Source organism: Zootoca vivipara, chromosome 5, assembly GCF_965207765.1.
Source record: "Zootoca vivipara chromosome 5, rZooViv2.hap1.1, whole genome shotgun sequence".
NCBI lineage: Eukaryota > Metazoa > Chordata > Lepidosauria > Squamata > Lacertidae > Zootoca > Zootoca vivipara.
In genome coordinates this window covers 69705186-69724404 of record NC_142588.1, presented here as the reverse complement: position 1 = coordinate 69724404, position 19219 = coordinate 69705186, and the positions used below count along the sequence as shown (strand labels likewise).

Here is a 19219-nt window from a genome sequence, read left to right as displayed (position 1 = left end):
CTCTGAGCAGTGAGAGATTCCAGGCACTTAGCCAGGTTTCGGTTTCCTTGGAATGAGAGACAGTAGAGATGGTGATGCCTGTATGATATGTGGTTTATTTACACATATGTACAGCCTGAGCCTAATATGGATGAGCTCACAGCATTACCCCCCCCCCCAAAAAAAAGGTCTTGCTTTTGTCGTAGGAATCTAGCAGAAATCAAGCATGGTTCTGTCTCTCTGGCTGCTGCCTACTTTTAGCCCTGCTTACACACCACCGTCTTGGCTATTGTCCTTCTAAGTATCAGCCAGGTGAGGAGGAGAAAAGGCCCGGCCATTTGCTCAGAGGATAAAGAGAGCAGCCTCTTTTGTTATACAGGCAACTCCCTGTTTATGCGGTGGTTATGATCCAAGGCACCACATGTTTAAGTGAAATTGTGTGTATTTGAAACACCATTGAAAAAGGCTGCAAAAACCCATTCTGCCACTCCCCCCCCCCCTTATGTGTCATTTTCGGGTCACTTCTGGGTTTGGCGCAATGTGTAGTCTCGCACATATCTGACGCACATAAAATAGTCGCTACCTATACTATATTCTTTTTTTAGATGGCCCTTAGGACCCTTAACTCCCAAAGAAACTTGCCCGACTAGTGCAACAATGAAACCCTTCATTAGTTTTTAGCCCTTGCTGGATCCAGGACCCCAGGAATTATAAGGAGCTCATGCATCAGTGCAGAGTAACTTCCCGCACTCACAACAATATAGGGTAAAGGTGGTGGAAAGATGCTGATTCATTGTCTATATACTATATACGGCCTTTTCTGTTCTGTATTCAGCTAAAAAAGGCTACAGTGACAAAATAGTAAAGGTTGGAGCTCTCACAGCAGTTCTACATAGAGTAAAGGCCTATTTTCTAAAGCAGCATCCTACTTTTCCCTTTCAGGCTTTAGCAGGGATGGAAGAACTTGATTCTGTGATCTTTTTGGCACTGCTGCCGATCAAATGCTTCCCTTCCTCTCTTTTGCCTTTTAGGATCTGTGGTGCTCTTGCTCTTAGGTCTCTGAGGACCATTGGAGTAAAGTGATGAAAAGCAGAACAAATGATGAGTGGATTTGTGTTGAGGCCGATCATAGTGCAGACTTAAGGAACAGAGTTGGAACTGACCAAATTCGGTGTGACTTTTAAACTCAGTATCAGGTCAAGAGTGTAGAGTTTCAGCTTAAAAGAGCAGCCGGTTATCAAATTGCGCCTTTAATTTATTTGAAATCCGCGTTGGTGGATAGGTTTTCCAGGGGCATGCATAGTAGCAATTTGAATATCTCTTGCAACATATATATTTCCTCCTAGCTGCGGAATATTTCTGAAGGTTTATATTTGTGCTCCGTTTGCGTGTTTCTAGTCACTTTGCTTCTTATGCCCATGCTGTTTCCCTTCCCCATAAAAAAAAGTCCAGTGCTAATCATTGTGGTGGGAGCTTTCTGAGCAGGAATGGTGCTATCAATGTGACTCTTAATTGTTCTCTCCCCTTCCACACTCTCAACACATTTTTCACAGTTTTGTCCTTCTGTGACTTTCATGAAGAGAATATTTGATGGATGGAATAAAGAGTGTCAGGCTGCACAAGCCTCACCCATTCTCTCAAAAATCCAGGCCACACTGGAGACCTGCATGTGGCTCTCAGAAGCTTGGCCATTGGGGAAATACAGCCCTCAAGCTGAAAAAGGCTCCCCACATAGGAACATTGGAAGCTGCCTCATATTGAGTCAGACTATTAGTCCTTCCTGCTCAGTATTTTCTACTCTGTCTGGCAGCAGCACTCTTGGGTTCCAGGTGTGTCTCTCCTAGTCCTACCTGGAGATGCTGAGAATTGATGCTAGGACTTCCTGCATGCAAAGCAGATGCTCTACCACTGAACTGCAATCTTCCACACCCCGTAACAGAAAATAATTACAGTGGAACCTTGGGTTATGGTGGGGATCTGCTCCGGAGGCCCCATCACAACTCAAAAACGGCGCAACCCAAAGTGTTGCGTCTGTGCACGCACATGCACGATTTAGTGTTTCTGCGCATGCGCAGCTGTGATTTGGTGCTTTTGCACGTGCGCGAACCCGGGAGTAACCAGTTACGGTACTTCCGGGTTTGTGCTGGTCTCAAGCCGAAGGTGACGTAAGCCGGATGCAACGTAACCCGAGGCTCCACTGTATTTGCTAATGGTGTTCCCAAATAGTGTCTTTGAAAGGGTTTTTCATGGGACAGCTGTCTAAGATGTATTGCCTGTGCTGTTTATCATGGATGAATCAGGGTAGAAAGAAACTAAAATTCTGTTTAGTTCTGGTAATCAAAAGAACCCTCCACTCCACTTGCAAATCCACAGCAAGATATTTTAGCATGCTGGAAATAGTGTTCAGTTGCCTGCTGGTTAGCAGTCAGACTGGTATTTTCTAGGAAACAAGCAATGGGAAAGAAAGGTGGCAGCATGGCTTTTCTTTCTTTTAGAGTGCAACATATAGCATTAAGGCTGCCAATAGAGTAGCTTCTGAGCTTCCTGATGCAACTGTGGTTTCAGAGTTATTTTTGTGTGTGCTTTGAGATACTCTCTGATCTTTGAGCAGAAAGGAAAAAGGTACATGTGCTCTAAAGGTATTTTGGAGCTACTGATGATATGAAATAGTATGCAGGGCTCTCAGTTGTTACATATGCAGAGAATTTAAGAGGGAGATGTGTTGCGCATCAAAAAGCTCCATTGTTTGGAGATAGAGGAGAAAAGGCAGAAAAGCAAATTCACGAGGTCATTTCCTCTTTTTCACTGCAAAGATGCCAGTGCCAAAGAGGCCTTTGCATTGTCCCTAGCACGTGCTCGATTTGCAAAGATGTCTGCAATCTTTAAGAAGCTCTATTGAAATTATGTTCAGAGGTTGGCAGGGGCAATGAGAGGCAGTCTTTCCAAAACATGTCTTACATGAGATTCTGTTCTGCCAGTGATGACATCAGTATTTGAGAGCTGGCAATCAGGGACTCAGTATTGCAGCTAAAATCCTGGTCCAGCGGGTTATACTCCTGGACAGTCATTAATCTTAAACCAAAGTCTGTTTTTGAACGTAAAACATGTGACATTGTTTCCACTGCTTGATGTCACCCTTTTGTGACAAAGGACTCCAGCCTCTTGTTCCTGAACATGGAACAGGGTTTCTGGGACCTTCTACATGAAAAGCAGATGCTGTACCACTGAGCTGCAGCTCTTCTACTTAAATAGTTAAATGCCCATGGCATTTTGCAGATGGCTTTGTGGAATTAATCACATGGAGAGATGTGCCTCCTCAAGCCACCACTCCCACAGTACCGAATAAGCAGGCATTCCATTGGTCTGTGTGAAAACTTGCAAGGTGTGCAGGCTATGCTGACTTCTGCATATTTACCTAATTATTATATATTCATTACAGGGTTGAATTGGTAATATTTAGCTAGGTAGCACTTTCCACAAATAAAATACATTTTGCAAGTCTGAAAATGGGACTCATATTTTGGCAGGCCTTTCAGGGATCGTAAGATGAGATGCATGAAAACAGCTGATGTATGAATTTTTACAGGTGGTTAGCTCAACATTGGTTGGAGGCAGAATGTTGGTCGTTCCGAATAGTGATCAGGTCACTCATGCTTCTGAATTAATGTGTTGCCTGAAAGCACTAAACTGCGATAATTCACGGAAAGTGAGATAAATGAGATGAAGGTGGGGATCCATATTAGGAGACATTAACAGAGCTGTCATTCCCATTGGGTTTACTGGCGCGTTGCACCAGGGCATCAGCCTCTCAGGAGCACCCCAGCGAGTGGGGGAGCTGTGTGGCTTTGCCCGGCGGCCTCCCCTTTCCCTCCTGCATGCTCCCCAGCTGCGCCCCATCAACCATATGGCTGGCTGGCGTGCAGCTTGCCTCCCAAGCCTCCGTAGGAGGAGAGTGATCCCCACAGAGGCTTAGGATGGAAGCTGTGCCCCGCCAACTATATGGCTGGCGGGCATGCAGCTTCCTTCCCAAGCCCTCACAGGAGGAGAACCATCCCCGCAGAGGCTTGGGTAAAGGTCAACAACTCTGGGAAACGGGGGGTGGGGCACCAGAGGGATCTTTGCACCATGGCGCCGGATATGTTTAAGACGGCCCTGGCACATTAACCCTGTTTTCATTTCCAGTTGTGTGTGTTTGTTGAACCGAGTGAAATGGGCCCAATGGCCCCACCCATTCATTCAGTGTAAAAGCTTCTCTGTATGCATGCACAGGTGTTTGTGCCCAAGTCCTTCCATGTGGTAAGAACCCTCTCTGTGATCAGACTGTTACACTATATACAACTGCACACAGGACCCGTTTCACATATTCCACTGTGAAGACATGGCCAGTGGATGCACTTCTGTTCCCTTTCTTCACACGTGATTAAAAGTAAAAGAACAGTGTCCCTTTGGATCCGTCCTTTCATGCTTGCAAACATTTCTGTACTGCAACCCCCTCCCCCAAATACAGAGTTGCTTCTGTGTAATATATGCAGGGAAGGAAATTGATCGTTTCATGTGTGTGTTAAAAAACTATTCCGAACTTGCATCTAAAAAAGAAAGTTACAGAATATAAAAACTTTTTGTTTGTTAATTTAGAGGTGACTTGCACACGGAAGAAGACTCTCCTTTGCCTTTATAGGGCTTCATCTTATTCTTATAAACAGCAGTTTTTCAGCTGACTTCAGGAGAGGTGGAATCAACGTTTTTCTAACTAGCCGAATGAAAATACGGTGTCCTCCCTTCTTGAAATTTAAGAAGTGTGGTAGGTGGAAGCCACCCTCTAGTGGAGAAAAATGGTATTTTCACTACAAACTTGTGGTCTTCAACTGGTTGCCCCTTAGAGGAGGTTGATAATCATTTGCAAAACAAGTCATTAATTTAAGATGTGAATCAGTGTATTTGCTCACAGCAATGGCTGTTTGGGGGAAAGGGGGGTGGCTTTTTCAGTCACATATCAGAGGTATGCATGTATTGAGTTTCATGAATTTATTTACAAGAGCATTTTCTTGGTGTTGATTTATTTTATATAGAAGAATTCAAGTTAAGCCTGCATATGGCAGCTTTCTAGTGCCTGCTCCGCTGTGTCTTATTAAAGAATGGTCACAAAGTAATGGCAGTTTATCCCTTACGAGGACATGAAATCATGTGAAATCCAATTGATTTCAGGACTCTAGTGAAATAATGAGTAAGCGTCTGTCCTTTTGTTTTTATGGCACAAAGGGCTGGAACCAGCCTCTGTCATACTTGGAGTAAACCCACTGGAAGTCAATTAGTCATGATTAATGACCAATTTCAATAGGTTTGTTCTTGAGTATGACTACATCTTGGTTATTATTTGACCAGAACCCTAAAAAAAAACCTCACTTGGATTTCTCATGAGTAATATATACAGTGTTCACAGAGCATGTATGCCATTCAAAGTTTTACTTGAGCTTCCACGCAGTGAAAAAGACTGTGCTGCTGTTTGTTTTTTTTAATTAAATAAATGGGCTGCCCCATTTATATTTTTCTCAGAGGAAATGAGAACAGGATAGTAAAAAATAGTATTAAAATGAAAACAATTTCTAGAAAAGCCTGTTCTGCTCTTTCAGTAGTATCACTTCTAACTTCATACCTATGACAAACTTAGTTGGTCTCTAAGGTGCTACTGGAAGGATTTTCAAATTTTTTTTGTCAGACCAACACGGCTACCTACCTGTAACTACTTCTAACTTCAAGCAAACAAACTGAAAGGAAATAGGTCCTAGTCTGAACTCTCAACTGGCAGGCAAAGACTGTAATAAAAAAATAACAATGACAAATAAAGCAAATACATAATGATAATTATAATAGATAAATTAACTGTTAGTGACTAACAGCAGCTTGGACCCAAGGATGTTGGTGTGTCAGTGGGAGACACTTCTGCTCATGTGGAAATCTCGCCCCCGATTTCCCCAAAAAGCTGCTCTCATGGACATGAGAGACTCATGTGTGTGTAAGTGTAATCAGTGAGCCTTAATAAAAACAATAATAGCATATATATATGCTGGTTATTTTATATTTTGGCCTCCCCGTTATCTAAAAGTCCACACCAAAATGTGCAACCTTTGAATCCAAGCCAAGATGTATGTTTGCCTGAATTAGTGAATTAGAACCTGATGGACAAGCTTAGGATGTTTTTGAACGATGGAAATATATGAAAGGTGAAAGGTCTCCCTGGTTTAAAAAGAGTAGTAGTGGATGCCTAGTGTTCTAATAAGGAAAATAATGGCTACAATTCACCAGTCATAGCTGCTGCGCCTTTCTGATTTGAATGAATAAGGCTTAAAAGGAAATTGTATGCTAATCTGATGCAGTTAAATGAAGGTGGGGCAGCTGCAGTGATTACTCAGTGGGCTTCCATGTATAATAAAAGTTTGCTAGAAACATAGCAGTAGAAGTAAAGAATACATAATTCCTCATTTATTTACATACGCATTGGACTGCCGCTCTGTAGAACACAGTAGAATAAATGATAATGCTTAATCCATGCTGTATTCTATGAAACTGTTGCTTTGTGTAATAATAAATGGGCACAATGTCAGCTGTGCCAAAATTTTGCTGAGCAGATTGGCAGCACTTACTGTTCATTTACATGTGAAATGGTGTCCGTCCGTGTTTTACCAGCTTGAATCAACCAAGTATGCTTCTTTTTCTTCGGACTGCCATATATTTACCCACTTCAGATAAGTGACAGCTACTCTACATCCTGCAGATTGCTATCTGAGTTACACTTCAGAGTTGTGCTGGAGTGAGATCTAGTTTCATTATATAAAGTGGCATTATACATCACTAAGATTTCTCCTCGTTTTAGCCCAGTAAACCCACCTAATAAATGTGATCTACAGCCGTGCAAAAAATGAATTCTGAAAATACAGCCCGTTCGCTTCAGTAGTTCTATCATGCTCCTGGGTTGCTTAGATTTCTAATGAGTTCATTTGGCTGCCTTCTTAGCAGGCAAAAGTGTTTCTGATTGTTCAACGAATGAAATGTATAAGGAGGTCTTGATTCCAACGTAAACTGAGCTCCAAAACCTTTCATGTACGTTACGTGACAAAATAGCTTTAAAGGTGCATCTGCACATTGTTATTTTCAGCTACTAGTCATCTCTGTCCCATCCACGGTTGCCATATCCTGAGACACATTTTCAGGGCATGTTGTGTTTTCTTTGTTACATGTTTTTAGGTTACCACGGACTCTATTGTGAGGAGGAATATAATGAGTGCCTTTCAGCCCCTTGTCAGAACGGAGCTACCTGCAGAGACCTTGTCAATAGCTACGATTGTGTGTGTCTTGCTGAATACGAAGGTAAGATATGTTTTGCTTTAACATAGGTGGGGTTACTGCAAATCTGCCTACCAAACGTGATCTGCATCATTTAAGTTTCATTATCTTTGAGGCAAGCCTTTGGAACCAACATTATGAAGCTCATCTGTAGTATGGGAATGATACGCTTGACGTGATACTTTTCTGACATCTCTAAAAAGTGCAGCTGAATCTTACTTTGGATTTACAGTTCCCCCCCTTGCACTACCATGACAGTATGCTAAAAGTAGCAATAGGACACAGAGAACTATCTTGCTTCAGGGAAAAAAAAGCTTTTTTCTCCCAATTATAGCCACCCAACCTCATCTAACAAGAGTCAGTGAAGTCGTGATATTGGAGAAGAATTCTTGTCAGAGCTAGACAATTTTACTCCAAATGGAAAGAGTTAATTGGTTATTCGAAGGTGCAGAAGAAGCAGGGCATGCTATTGAAATATATATTGAAAAAAGAAATGGTTGGAGTGGTTAACACTGTTATTCAGGGGCAGCATGATAAAAAGAGGATAGACATATGTATGCACATATCTTTTACCAACTAAAAAAGAACAACTTCAAGGAGGGAGGGTGTGTTATCCATGAAGTCACAGTCAGTATCCAATAGATGCCTGCAGTACTTGTACATGTATTTATCAAAGAATTGTTGGTTGTGCTCATGGGGATATCTTTGTAAATATCATTCTGCTGTGGGCTGCCAGTAGCAGGTTCATGTATCCTATATCACTAGGTTTAGGTGCTGAGTGCTTTAGATCAAGGTGATACAGACCACCTCCATTAGACTTGTCTTTTAGCTAACCTTTTATTAAGCTCTGAGCAGGCCCGGCTCTAGGGGTAGTCTCGGTGGTGCGGGGCGCCAGGGCGCCGGGCCGGTAGGAGGGCGCCAGAGCGATCTCCACCACGGCGCCAGGGCACCCAACTGACTTGAGACGGCCCTGGCTCTGAGAAGGTTCTACATGGCTGTGAACAGGCCTTGGTGGTACAAAAAGGTTCAGTGGTCCCATCCAGATTTAGTTCATGGATAGCCAATGCTTTGTTTATTTTGCATTGAGCCTCATCAGTCATGAAGGAATGAGGGGCACTACTCGCCACACCTTCAAAATGGCGCAAAACTGTTGATAGGGGATGGGTTATTATTATTATTAATTCAATTTTGATGCCAGCCTTTATCCAAAGATCCCAGGGTGGTGATTCAGGATACACATTAATTACTTGGCACCAATGAAATTTCCTTTTTTGGGGGGAGGGGGTATATCCCATCTTCTAAATGGCTCAAAACTGTTGATAGGAGATGGGTTATTATTATTATTTATTCAATTTGATGCTAGCCTTTATCCAAAGATCCCAGGGTGGTGATTCAGGATACACATTAATTACTTGGCGCCAATGAAATTCCTTTCTTTCTTTTTTTGGTATATCCCATCTTCTAATAATCAGGTTTAAATTATAGGACTTGGCTGTCACTGATTACGGTATTTTGTTTCCTTAGAATTCCCAAGCAATGCTGAGCATGAGGCTGCTAGTATTCTTTATATTCTGCTTCCACCTGCTCCAGCCCTTAAACAATGTACAATTCTAACACCATCCATTATCACTTAATATTCCCAGGAAGGCACTGTGAATTATACAAAGATCCCTGTGTTAACATCAGCTGCCAGAATGGTGGTACTTGTGACAGTGAAGGGCTAAATGCTACGTGTATCTGTGCACCTGGATTTACAGGCAAGTTACTTTTAAATTACATAATATGCATAATTATTAATCAGACTATACAGAAGAAGACAAATGTCAACTGAATGCATTTGCACCTGCTTTCCATCTTATTTTTCTGAAGCCCAGTTTAGATACCAGATATTTTACTCAACTTTTTAAAAAATAATAATAATCACTGATGAGATTCCTTGCCTTTCTGACAAAGCAGGAGAAGCAGAGAATGCATTCTATAAAATGAACCTGGCTCTCTTTATACATGTCTTTCTTTCTAGGCTTGCAGGCTTAAGCGCATGTCCCTTTCCCCATTTCAAGGGCTGCATTCTTCAGAGATGAACTGTCAGGGGCTGCATTCTGGTGGTAGGCAGATCCAGAACCAATGTTGGGTGGAGCCACAGACAAAAGTTCTGGACTAAGAACTCCTGAATAAAGACAAATGGAAATAAACTAACCCAGAATGAAAGCGTAAATTTATTTTTAGCAAATAAACCAGTTGCCCTTCCAGTTTGTTCTGAAATTACATAGAAAGGGGGAGGGGAGTAGAATGGTTATTTTTATTTATTGAATTTATATACCGTCCTAATACCCGCAGGTCTCAGGGCAGTTCACAGAGTAAAATCAGAATATAAAACCACAAAATACATTTAAAAACTGGGGGGTGGGGTGGGGTGGAGGAAATTAACAAGGAGGAAGTCTGGGTAGTATGGAAGAATGCGGCAGCTTCAGGAGGTGTTTGGCGTGGCTGCTGGTTGCTCACCTGCGCTTTAGGTAATGGAAATATACCCTGGAGCAGTGCTATTTTTCTAGAAAAAGAGGTGCCAGAACTCACCATGAAAACCTCCCTCGTTTTCTTATAATGGCACTGGCACCCGCCCACCTGAAAGGTGCTGTAACTGAGTTCCATCTGAAAAAAAAGCCCTGCCCTGGAGGATGCTGGGACCAATACTCATTTCATGGAGGCAGAAATGACAATCAACATTGTGAGGGGCAGAAGCTACAGGCAGGTCCCTCCCATCTTAAGTACCAGCTCGTCGCCCAGCGCAAGTGCTAGTGGGGAGCGAGATAGCTCCAGTGGCGACTCAGGAAGTGGTGACCGAGGCTCAGGCAAGGTAGCGGAGCCCATGCCTAGTGTGGGAAGGGAAGTGGGAGGCAAGGGAAGAAGGCTGATCCCGCCGACCCCGGAATTGCGCAGGAAACGACGGGGGCGGAGATTCAGTATCCCAAGACTACTTTGCTAGAAGAAAAAGCGCGAACCTCCATTCGGAGTTCTGACCCCTAACTGACAACATGTACATAGCACTGCTCTGCACTGTAAATAATCAGCACTAAATAAAAGCATGAAGAGACAACGCTTTGAGGAGTCGTTACTCTAGAGTAGCCGCTACCGCACCTGTGACAAACATCTTGAAACTTAGACAGCAGGAGAGGGTTTCTTATATCTCCCTGGCCATGTTGGTGAAAAGAGAGGCTTCTTCAGACTCTCAACAGCTTGATCCCAAGGAGCCTGTGAAGCTTGAGGTGCTGGCTATTGCTGTTCCACAGTGTGTGAATCTCTTTCCAGCTAGAAAGACATATTAACACCAGGAGGAGCTTTAACAGGTGCCCTAAAGCATGACCTGAGTTCACAGAGCTGCTGTACTATTTACTTAGCACAAGCCCTGAAAGTAGTGTCTGAAAACCCACTGCTGAAATGTATATGCTGATCGATGACAACCTAACAGAGTATTTCAAACAGTTTACAGGTTGCTGGTTTTTTCTCTCTCCCCTTCAGGCTTCCTTTTAATAAGCACTCTCTTTAAAAACACAAAGATAAGGACCAATGTATGATAAGATAGTAAGTTCCAGCTCTGCACTGTAGCAAGCTGAGAACAAGACCTGCAGGATTTAAAACAGATACAGGAATCATATGGAAGAGGATGGGGGGGGGATATTGCCATGTATTCATTCTAATTTTAAGACCGCATATATAATGCACCACTTAACACAGTTTGTTTCTCATATATTATATCTCCCTTGCAGGCTGTATCCCCTTCATTCAAGGTGAAAAATGTATAACACTACTGCAATCCAGAATAAATGCCATACTGTGATTCTCTTATCACTACAGTGAATTAGAAGCACTCTATGTCTAGAAAACACATTCCATGATCTCTTAGTACAGAATAGGGAGTCTTAATTTATACTGCAAATGTTCTCATTTGCTCACATCATCTAAGTATCTAAAGCATGATAAAATAGAATATTTCCCACAGTGGAATAGCTCTTTTTAGCCATTTATTCTTGCAATCCTGTCTTAATCCATAAATTTTACATTAGATTAATGGCCTTGTGTGTTTTTCCACAATCTCACTAACAAAGCAAGAGAAAGGTTTCTCAGGATCCCTCTGTTACATTTACAGAACAGCATTCCTGCCATTAGTGGGGGAGAATTTGCTGAAAGAGACTTGGGATAGACACATCGAAGAGGGAATGAGAAGGTGAACATGAGTTAAAAGAGAGCTTTGAAAATCGTCTATTTAGTAGGCAAGCAGTTTAAGATAACCTTGTGAACATGAATGTATAGCAAGAGAGAGAGAGAAAGTCTGCACCAATTAATTTGGGTGCTATTGAATTTAGCTTTGACAGAAGAGCTGTTAATATTGGTTAGAAGTGATTTGAAATTGCGGCTTTCAGAAGTAAAATGTGTAGCTAATTAGAACTTGGCAAGGTAAACAGCTGCTAAACTATTACTTATTCAATATCTTTCTGAAAACAATACGGCATTTGAAAACAATATTTGAAAAGGCAACATGCTAATTGAATTGTGCTAAATAAACCTGGTTAGCGTCATGTAATCTGTACCAGTAAAGTGAAGACATTTCACTCTTTTTGCTTTTTCTGATAGTTGTATGGCCAGCTTTGGGATTCCTGGCAGCCAATTCATTCTCCAGTAGTGGTTTGGGGGCCAGAAATGTATTCTGCCGCACAAAGAGTGGTATATAAAGATAGGCTGTCAAGGACAGCTGGGGCGTTACATTCAAAACCCAAAAATGAATGTTTACATTACATGCAAAACTCAAAAAGAAGTGTGGAATACCTCTGTTTTGCATTGCTTTCTGCAAAACCTTTTCTTTTCCTTACAAGTGACAAACTGGACATCCTTTAAAGGTCAAATATCCCATGCCCCATCGCGAGTTCCCAATTAGTCCTGCCCTTCGGTGCTTAAATTGTTTCTGCAGATAGAAACTGCACACTTCACCCCTTCTCCCTAAGTCACCCCATGAGTCTGATACTTTTCTTTTTTAACAGCCCTATTTTTAATCACTAAGAAGTCTATAGTATCAAATTGTGTTTTCATAAAAGCAAGAGTAAACAAAGGGTTTACCCATTACTAGTTCATACTTCACCCAGGGATCACCAGCTTTAAAGTGGCCCTACTACTTGTTAGATATTATTTCTCTAAGATTTTATTCTATAGACGTGTAAGAGCATTTTTGAAATCCTGGTTGTTTCTAATCTTAAGAAATCACGAGCATCTTCAACTCCATGTACAATGTTCCAGTAGCAAAGCAAGGCATTTCTTTGATTCATGTGGTTGCAATGATCTAATTCCATTGTTTATTCCAGCCACTTCTTGCTGAAGTTTGATTGCTTTGCTATGCAGATATGCTGCCCTCATCAGTCTGTGTTTTGATTGCTTTTTAAATACTGTTCATTCCTGTGCAATCCTGAAGAGACCTTATTCTATTGTTTTAATAATAAGTAGCATGCAGTGAGTGCGGTTGCAGTTGAGAACTGCTTGCAGAAAAATGTAATTTTCTCCTTACAAGGAGCACATTATCTGTTGTATCATAGATAATATGACTGCTTAAGTTAATCTTTTGAGAGTAAGTTACACTAACATGTTGATTATTGAGTGTCTGCAGTCGAAAGGGATGAAGGCATTCCATTTTGCTTTCATATCTGCAACACATAACTATATTTCTTTCCTTGTTTTAAGGTGAAGAGTGTGACATTAATATAAATGACTGTGAGAGTAACCCTTGTCATCATGGTGGAATGTGCATAGACCAACCCAATGGGTATACTTGCCATTGTCCACGTGGATGGGTTGGGGCAAACTGCGAAATACGTAAGTATTTATTACCATTTGGTTTTATTAATTAGCCAAGTCTAAGACGGTCAATGGGATGCGGGTGGCACTGTGGTCTAAACCACTGAGCCTCTTGGGCTTGCCGATCAGGTCAGTGGTACAAATCCCCGCGGCGGGGTGAGCTCCCATTGCTTTGTCCCAGCTCCTGTCAACCTAGCAGTTCGAAAGCACACAAAAAAGTCCAAGTAGATAAATAGGTACTGCTCCGGCGGGAAGGTAAACAGCATTTCCGTGCGCTGCTCTGGTTTCGGTGTTCCGTTGCGCCAGAAGCGACTTAGTCATGCTGGCCACATGACCTGGAAAAACTGTCTGCGAACAAACGTTGGCTCCCTCAGCCAGTAAAGCGAGATAAGTGCCACAACCTCAGAGTCATCTGCAACTGGGCCTTTAAGATGGTCATTGTTCACCATAGGACATGTTAATTATTTTCTTTTCCAATACAGTCTATGGTCAAATAGCCTTTGCAAGTTTTTGCAGTTTTTGAATTATATTGGCTTGGGTCCTAAGGTGGGTTAAAGTGGTTAATAGAGCAAAAGTATTCTCCCCATCTGTTCCTCAATGGAGCAGCCCTTACACCTATCCCACATTAATCTGGAAAGCCCTATAACCCTCCAGAAGCTCTTCAGGGCTCACAGGGGACTGAAAGAAGAAAGAAGGAATGGGAAACTTCTATTCTATCCATTTCCTCAACATCATAATCCTGTGCATGTCTGTTCAAAGTGGTTCCTATTAAATTCAGTGGGATTTACTCCCACGTAAGAGCATATAGGATTACAGCCTTAACTATCTTAGAATACAAGTCATTATTTTAATACTTACTGGAAGTAATCAAGAGGATTTTTTCTTAGTTGAAAAACAGGGTGCTAAATATCTAAACAAAATAAAGGCATGAGGTCTGCTGAAAGAAGAAAATAGTAATGACTAAAATAGGCATGCATACTTAATTGAGGGAACAATCCATGTGTGAGTGACAGCCTCTTTAGGTGGTAGACAATAGGCTGTCTGGCAGATGGATTTAATATCCTGAGACATGCAGTAATCCTTTAGAAATGCATTCCATGCAGTGCCTACATATTATAATAATATGTAATTTAATGGCTTTCTATGAAAGGCCTAGATTGTTGGGACCATATGCTTTTATTACTTGCTGTCGATTATGTGGCATGATAACAAATATCTCAGAATGATACTTCGATTCCAGAATTGTAAAGGAGCTTGTTTGCAGGTGCAGGTTATAAACAGTGATGGAATATAGCACTCCTGGCACCAAGCTGTCACCTTCCTCCTGACACACAGAAAGAACAAGTGAGGTTTGAGCAAAATATAATTCAGTTTATGCTTGTTTGAAGAAACCCACACCTGTGCCAGGGAGGGGGAACTTGTGGCCCTCCAGATGTTGGTGAACTCCAGCTTCCATCAGCCCCAGCCAGGGATGTTGGGAGTTGTATGTAGCCTAGCAACATCTAGATCAGGCATCCCCAAACTGCGGCCCGCCAGATGTTTTAGCCTACAACTCCCATGATCCCTAGCTAAGAGGACCAGTGGTCAGGGATGATGGGAATTGCAGTCCAAAACTTCTGGAGGGCCGAGGTTTGGGGATGCCTGATCTAGAGGGCCACAGCTTCCTCATCTCTGGATTAAGGAAATGTGTTCACCGTCCTGAGGGACCCAAAAACAGAGGAAACCATTGACTGGTACCAAAGGATAGCATGGAACCTCTTTATGGATTCATGTAATGGACAGTATGAGCTAATAACACATCATGTAAACTAAACAAATGCTGATAAAATTTAGGATGGGAACTGCTTTAAAAATGTAAGATACCATTCTAGTGTTAAACATACAGACTTGCAAGACTCGTGTAAGATTGATGATGTTACTTTGCGGAAACAAATGCAAAACCAAGAGATGGGAGAGTGCTTCCAGTTCACTGCTTGGGAGAATAAATATTATAAAAATTAACGTGCTCTTCGGGGTTTTATTTGTATTTCAGAATTTGTTAGTGCCAAAGGGGTGGCGGCATAATTGCAAAAGAAATAGGTACTTTTTTGGGGCAAGGAAAGAATCCATGAGTATCCCAGGTGAGGCCTGGGTATTCCAGATATATGTTGTTACATTGAAACATTGGGAATAATTTTAGTGCATGGTTTGCTATAAAATAAAGCTATAGCAGGCCAATGGAAGAGCATTGGAAAGGCGAATATTTAACTTTCAATGGATGCGTAAGGGAGTCAGGAAAAAAGTTATATGGGAGCGGTGTGATTGCTATATAATTAACAACTGTTTGGAAACCTGGAACCGTTGTCAGCATGTTTTAGCACCCAAAACACCTTCATTAGCTTTTGGAATAGAAGACAAAAGGTTTAACTTGGAGGGGTGACTGCAATTTCCAACAGTGGAAGGAAAATAAGCTAGAAACCTCTCAGGATTGGCAGCAAATACAAACGTTTGAGCATGTGAAATGCAAAATGAAGAAAGTGCCATCCTTCTTGATCAGTAGAGAATACAGGAAACACTTGAGAGGCAGAGGAAGAAGGAACTTTTGAAAATGAAACCTTTTGTGGCCAGCTGGAAGGGGAGCTAACTTTCCTTCAACTTCCAGTTCTGCCTCTGCCACCAGCGAGTTAAGAGAGGCAGGCACATTGCTTCTATATCTCTGCACCTTCCTGTATCTGCTCTGTCAGGAATAACCATTGGCAGTGGGAATCAAGTGTGAGGTTAATGGTAATGTTTTGCAATAGTTTCACACCTTCTAACTTCAATCTTCATGCAACTCCATTAAAAGTACAAAAATATATGGTGGGAGTGAATGTGCCATTACCCCCCTTACTGTACAATTCATCAACAATCTCCATTATATTTCTTGCTTTTAGATTTACAGTGGAAATCTGGGCACATGGCAGAGAGCCTGACAAACATGCCACGGCATTCTCTCTACATCATAATCGGAGCCCTGTGCGTTGCGTTTGTCCTGATGCTGATCATCCTAATTGTGGGGATTTGTCGCATCAGCCGGATCGAATATCAAGGCTCATCCAGGCCAGCGTACGAGGAATTCTACAACTGCAGGAGCATCGACAGTGAATTCAGCAGTGCTATTGCCTCCATCAGGCACGCCAGGTTGGTTTGGGAGTAAAGGGGGAAATATAGGCCTGGTTATAACCTAGAGATGTAATAAGGCATTGGTTTCCAATCTGACCTGTGTTTGTTGCATGCAGCACTGCTTCCGCTGTGCCAGTTCTTGCCTGCCTGCCTGCCTGCCTGCCTGCCTGCCTGCCTGCCTGCCTGCCTGCCTGCAATGTAGGAACATAGGAGCTTAGCTGTATATTGCCAGTTTATATAGTCAACAGTAGCCTAGTAGCAAAACCTGTCCTGGATTGCACTATATCAGACTGCAGGTGCAGAGTTATGCATTAGAATAAAGGTAAAGGGACCCCTGACCATTATTAGGTCCAGTTGTGACCGACTCTGGGGTTGTGGCGCTCATCTCGCGTTATTGGCCGCGGGAGCCGGCGTACAGCTTCCAGGTCATGTGGCCAGCATGGTGAACCAGAGCAGCACACGGAAACGCCATTTATCTTCCCACTGTAGTGGTACCTATTTATCTACTTGCACTTTGACGTGCTTTCGAACTGGTAGGTTGGCAGGAGCAGGGACCGAGCAACGGGAGCTCACCCCGTCGCGGGGATTCGAACTGCCGAACTTCTGATCGGCAAGCCCTAGGCTCTGTGGTTTAATCCACAGCACCACCCGCGTCCCTTTGTGCATTAGAATAGTCTCCCACAAAGAAGGATTCCCCCCACATAGGAAAATGCCCTACCAAGGAGCAGGCGAAGCTGAAACCTCATCTGTAATGTACTTTTTTTTGGGGGGGGGTATGCATAGAGACTAAAGGAAGGGAATTCAGACATTCAGTAATTCCCAGTCCTACCTGTGACCAGAAGTGTTACCATCTAGGAAAAATGTCACCATCTGGTGGTTCTGCTGATTGCATAAGTTTGCATTCTACCAGTTCACTAAATTTAGGTCCTTATTTCATGCATGCTTGGCACTTGACTACATATTTCAAATGAAGCTTGAAGTTTCTTTGATATTCTGTTGGGACAGTGGTTTACTGCTACAGGTGTAAATGTTCAACCCATCTGCAATTCCACTAAATCCTTCTTTTCCTTTTTTGTGGGGGGGTTAGGTTTGGAAAGAAATCTCGACCTGCAATGTATGATGCCACTCCAATTGCTTATGAAGATTACAGTCCTGACGACAAACCCTTGGTCACACTGATTAAAACAAAAGATTTGTAATCTACTTCAGGTCTTTTCTTCTTTTTTGGATTATTTTTCAAAAGGATGGGATACCGAATTAATTCAAATATTTTTAAGATGAAGAAAGTGTAAGAAATTTAAAATGTTTAGCTGCTCCAGAATTTTCTGTAGATTATTTAAGAACAGGTTTTCTGCAGCTTTTAGTTGGGGAAAAATATTTTAAAACTGAATTTGTGAAGCTCATGGTTTTCCTTTTAATGTACTTTCAGCTTTAGAAAATTCTAATCTTAACAATAGTGTGTGCTTTTACCAAACTCAGATGATGAACCTTTGTGGTTATTACAGACAGAATGCAATATGTTAAGCAATGACATAACAGTGCCAGCATTCTCAGTAGACTTAGGAAAAATGTAAAACTTGATATATCCATTACTGAAAAAAATGAAGTCTAAAATGTTTGTGTTTGTGAAAAGGAATCTAGTAAAATATATTATTCTTAAACTGAATGAATTAGCTTTCTCCCTGTTTTGTGCATGGATAACTAACCTATTTCTGCATTATGTTCCTGAAACTTTTGCTGAAACATTCTCTTGAGTTGATGTGTCATTTTTTTGTAAAAGTATTCAAGGTAAGCTTTGTAAAAACGATCAATTGAAGTGCCTATTAAGGCAAACAAAGGATTGATCCTGCTGCCTTTGAAGTGAGCGGATGATATAATTTTCATTGATTTCACAGTGTTCAGGATCAGGCCTTTATATTGGATCTATATTTTTCTTTAAAAAGTCAAGTTTTTTTATAGTGCGAGTAAGCAAACCCTAATTTGAACTGTTTGTCTCCCAAATGTTGTTACTGTACAGTATTATTTTTGTTTCAATATTGTGCATTTCACATAGTGTATCTTATTTATACGTGTGCGTGTTTTTGTGGCTCTATTTGATTGCTGACGTGCTTCAAAATTCTTGCTTATTTTGAAGAATATTGAATAAATGTGATCAATTCAAGGTGGCAGCTGATCTTGTTTCGCCTTCAGCTGATGTTAAAGGATGGAGTTCTTTTAACTACTTTCTGAGGAGTGCCCTTGAATCTGAGCCATGACCATAATATAAACCTGCTGTGGCATTTCTAGAATTGGCAGTGCTTTATTTACACCCTTGGAGTGCTTTCACATGTGACACTAAGAATGCTTTTGTATGGTGTTGATGCGGTTGGTGTGGCTTATTGTGTGACAGCAGCCACATGACACAAATCCTATCTTCTCGAAGGCATTCATTACAGATGGACAACTATCATTTTCTGCCATAGTGTCCAGCTTGCCTCCTTGTACATGATGCGCTGAACTGTGGGCATAGTATTTTGTAAGGGCACCAATATATGTACCATTATATGTCTTCATATATTAAAAGTAGTTGGGCTCAGGTTTGTCATGACTGGAGGACCTTGGGGTAGCTGAAGGCTTGTTCCCACCTTCCTGCTCCCTTTATTGCTTCAGCTTCACACTCCCTCACTCACTGAAGGGAAAACAAGCAGCTGAGATGGGTGCATCAACATGGCCACTTGATTAGATGAAACCTTCTCAGGATGAACCGTGGGAATGCTAGGCAACAGCACTTTCTGCTGAGGTTGAAAGAACGTGAAAATGTTGGATTAGAACAGGCATCCCCAAACTTCGGCCCTCCAGATGTTTTGGACTACAATTCCCATCCTCCCCAACCACTGGTCCTGTTAGCTAGGGATCATGGGAGTTGTAGGCCAAAACATCT

At 41.9% G+C, this 19219-nt stretch overlaps 1 protein-coding gene across 1 annotated transcript in view; it reads left to right on the top strand.

The window, feature by feature from the left end:
- DNER (delta/notch like EGF repeat containing) overlaps nucleotides 1-18460 on the top strand; it is a 105540-nt gene extending 87080 nt beyond the window's left edge. The window contains exons 9-13 of the mRNA XM_035134007.3: nucleotides 7222-7344; nucleotides 8964-9077; nucleotides 13045-13176; nucleotides 16071-16317; nucleotides 17387-18460. Of these exons, the coding sequence (XP_034989898.3) occupies nucleotides 7222-7344; nucleotides 8964-9077; nucleotides 13045-13176; nucleotides 16071-16317; nucleotides 17387-17498 (728 nt within the window). The 3' untranslated portion in view covers nucleotides 17499-18460. The remainder of the gene's footprint in view (nucleotides 1-7221; nucleotides 7345-8963; nucleotides 9078-13044; nucleotides 13177-16070; nucleotides 16318-17386) is intronic.
- The last annotated feature ends 759 nt before the right edge of the window (nucleotides 18461-19219 follow it).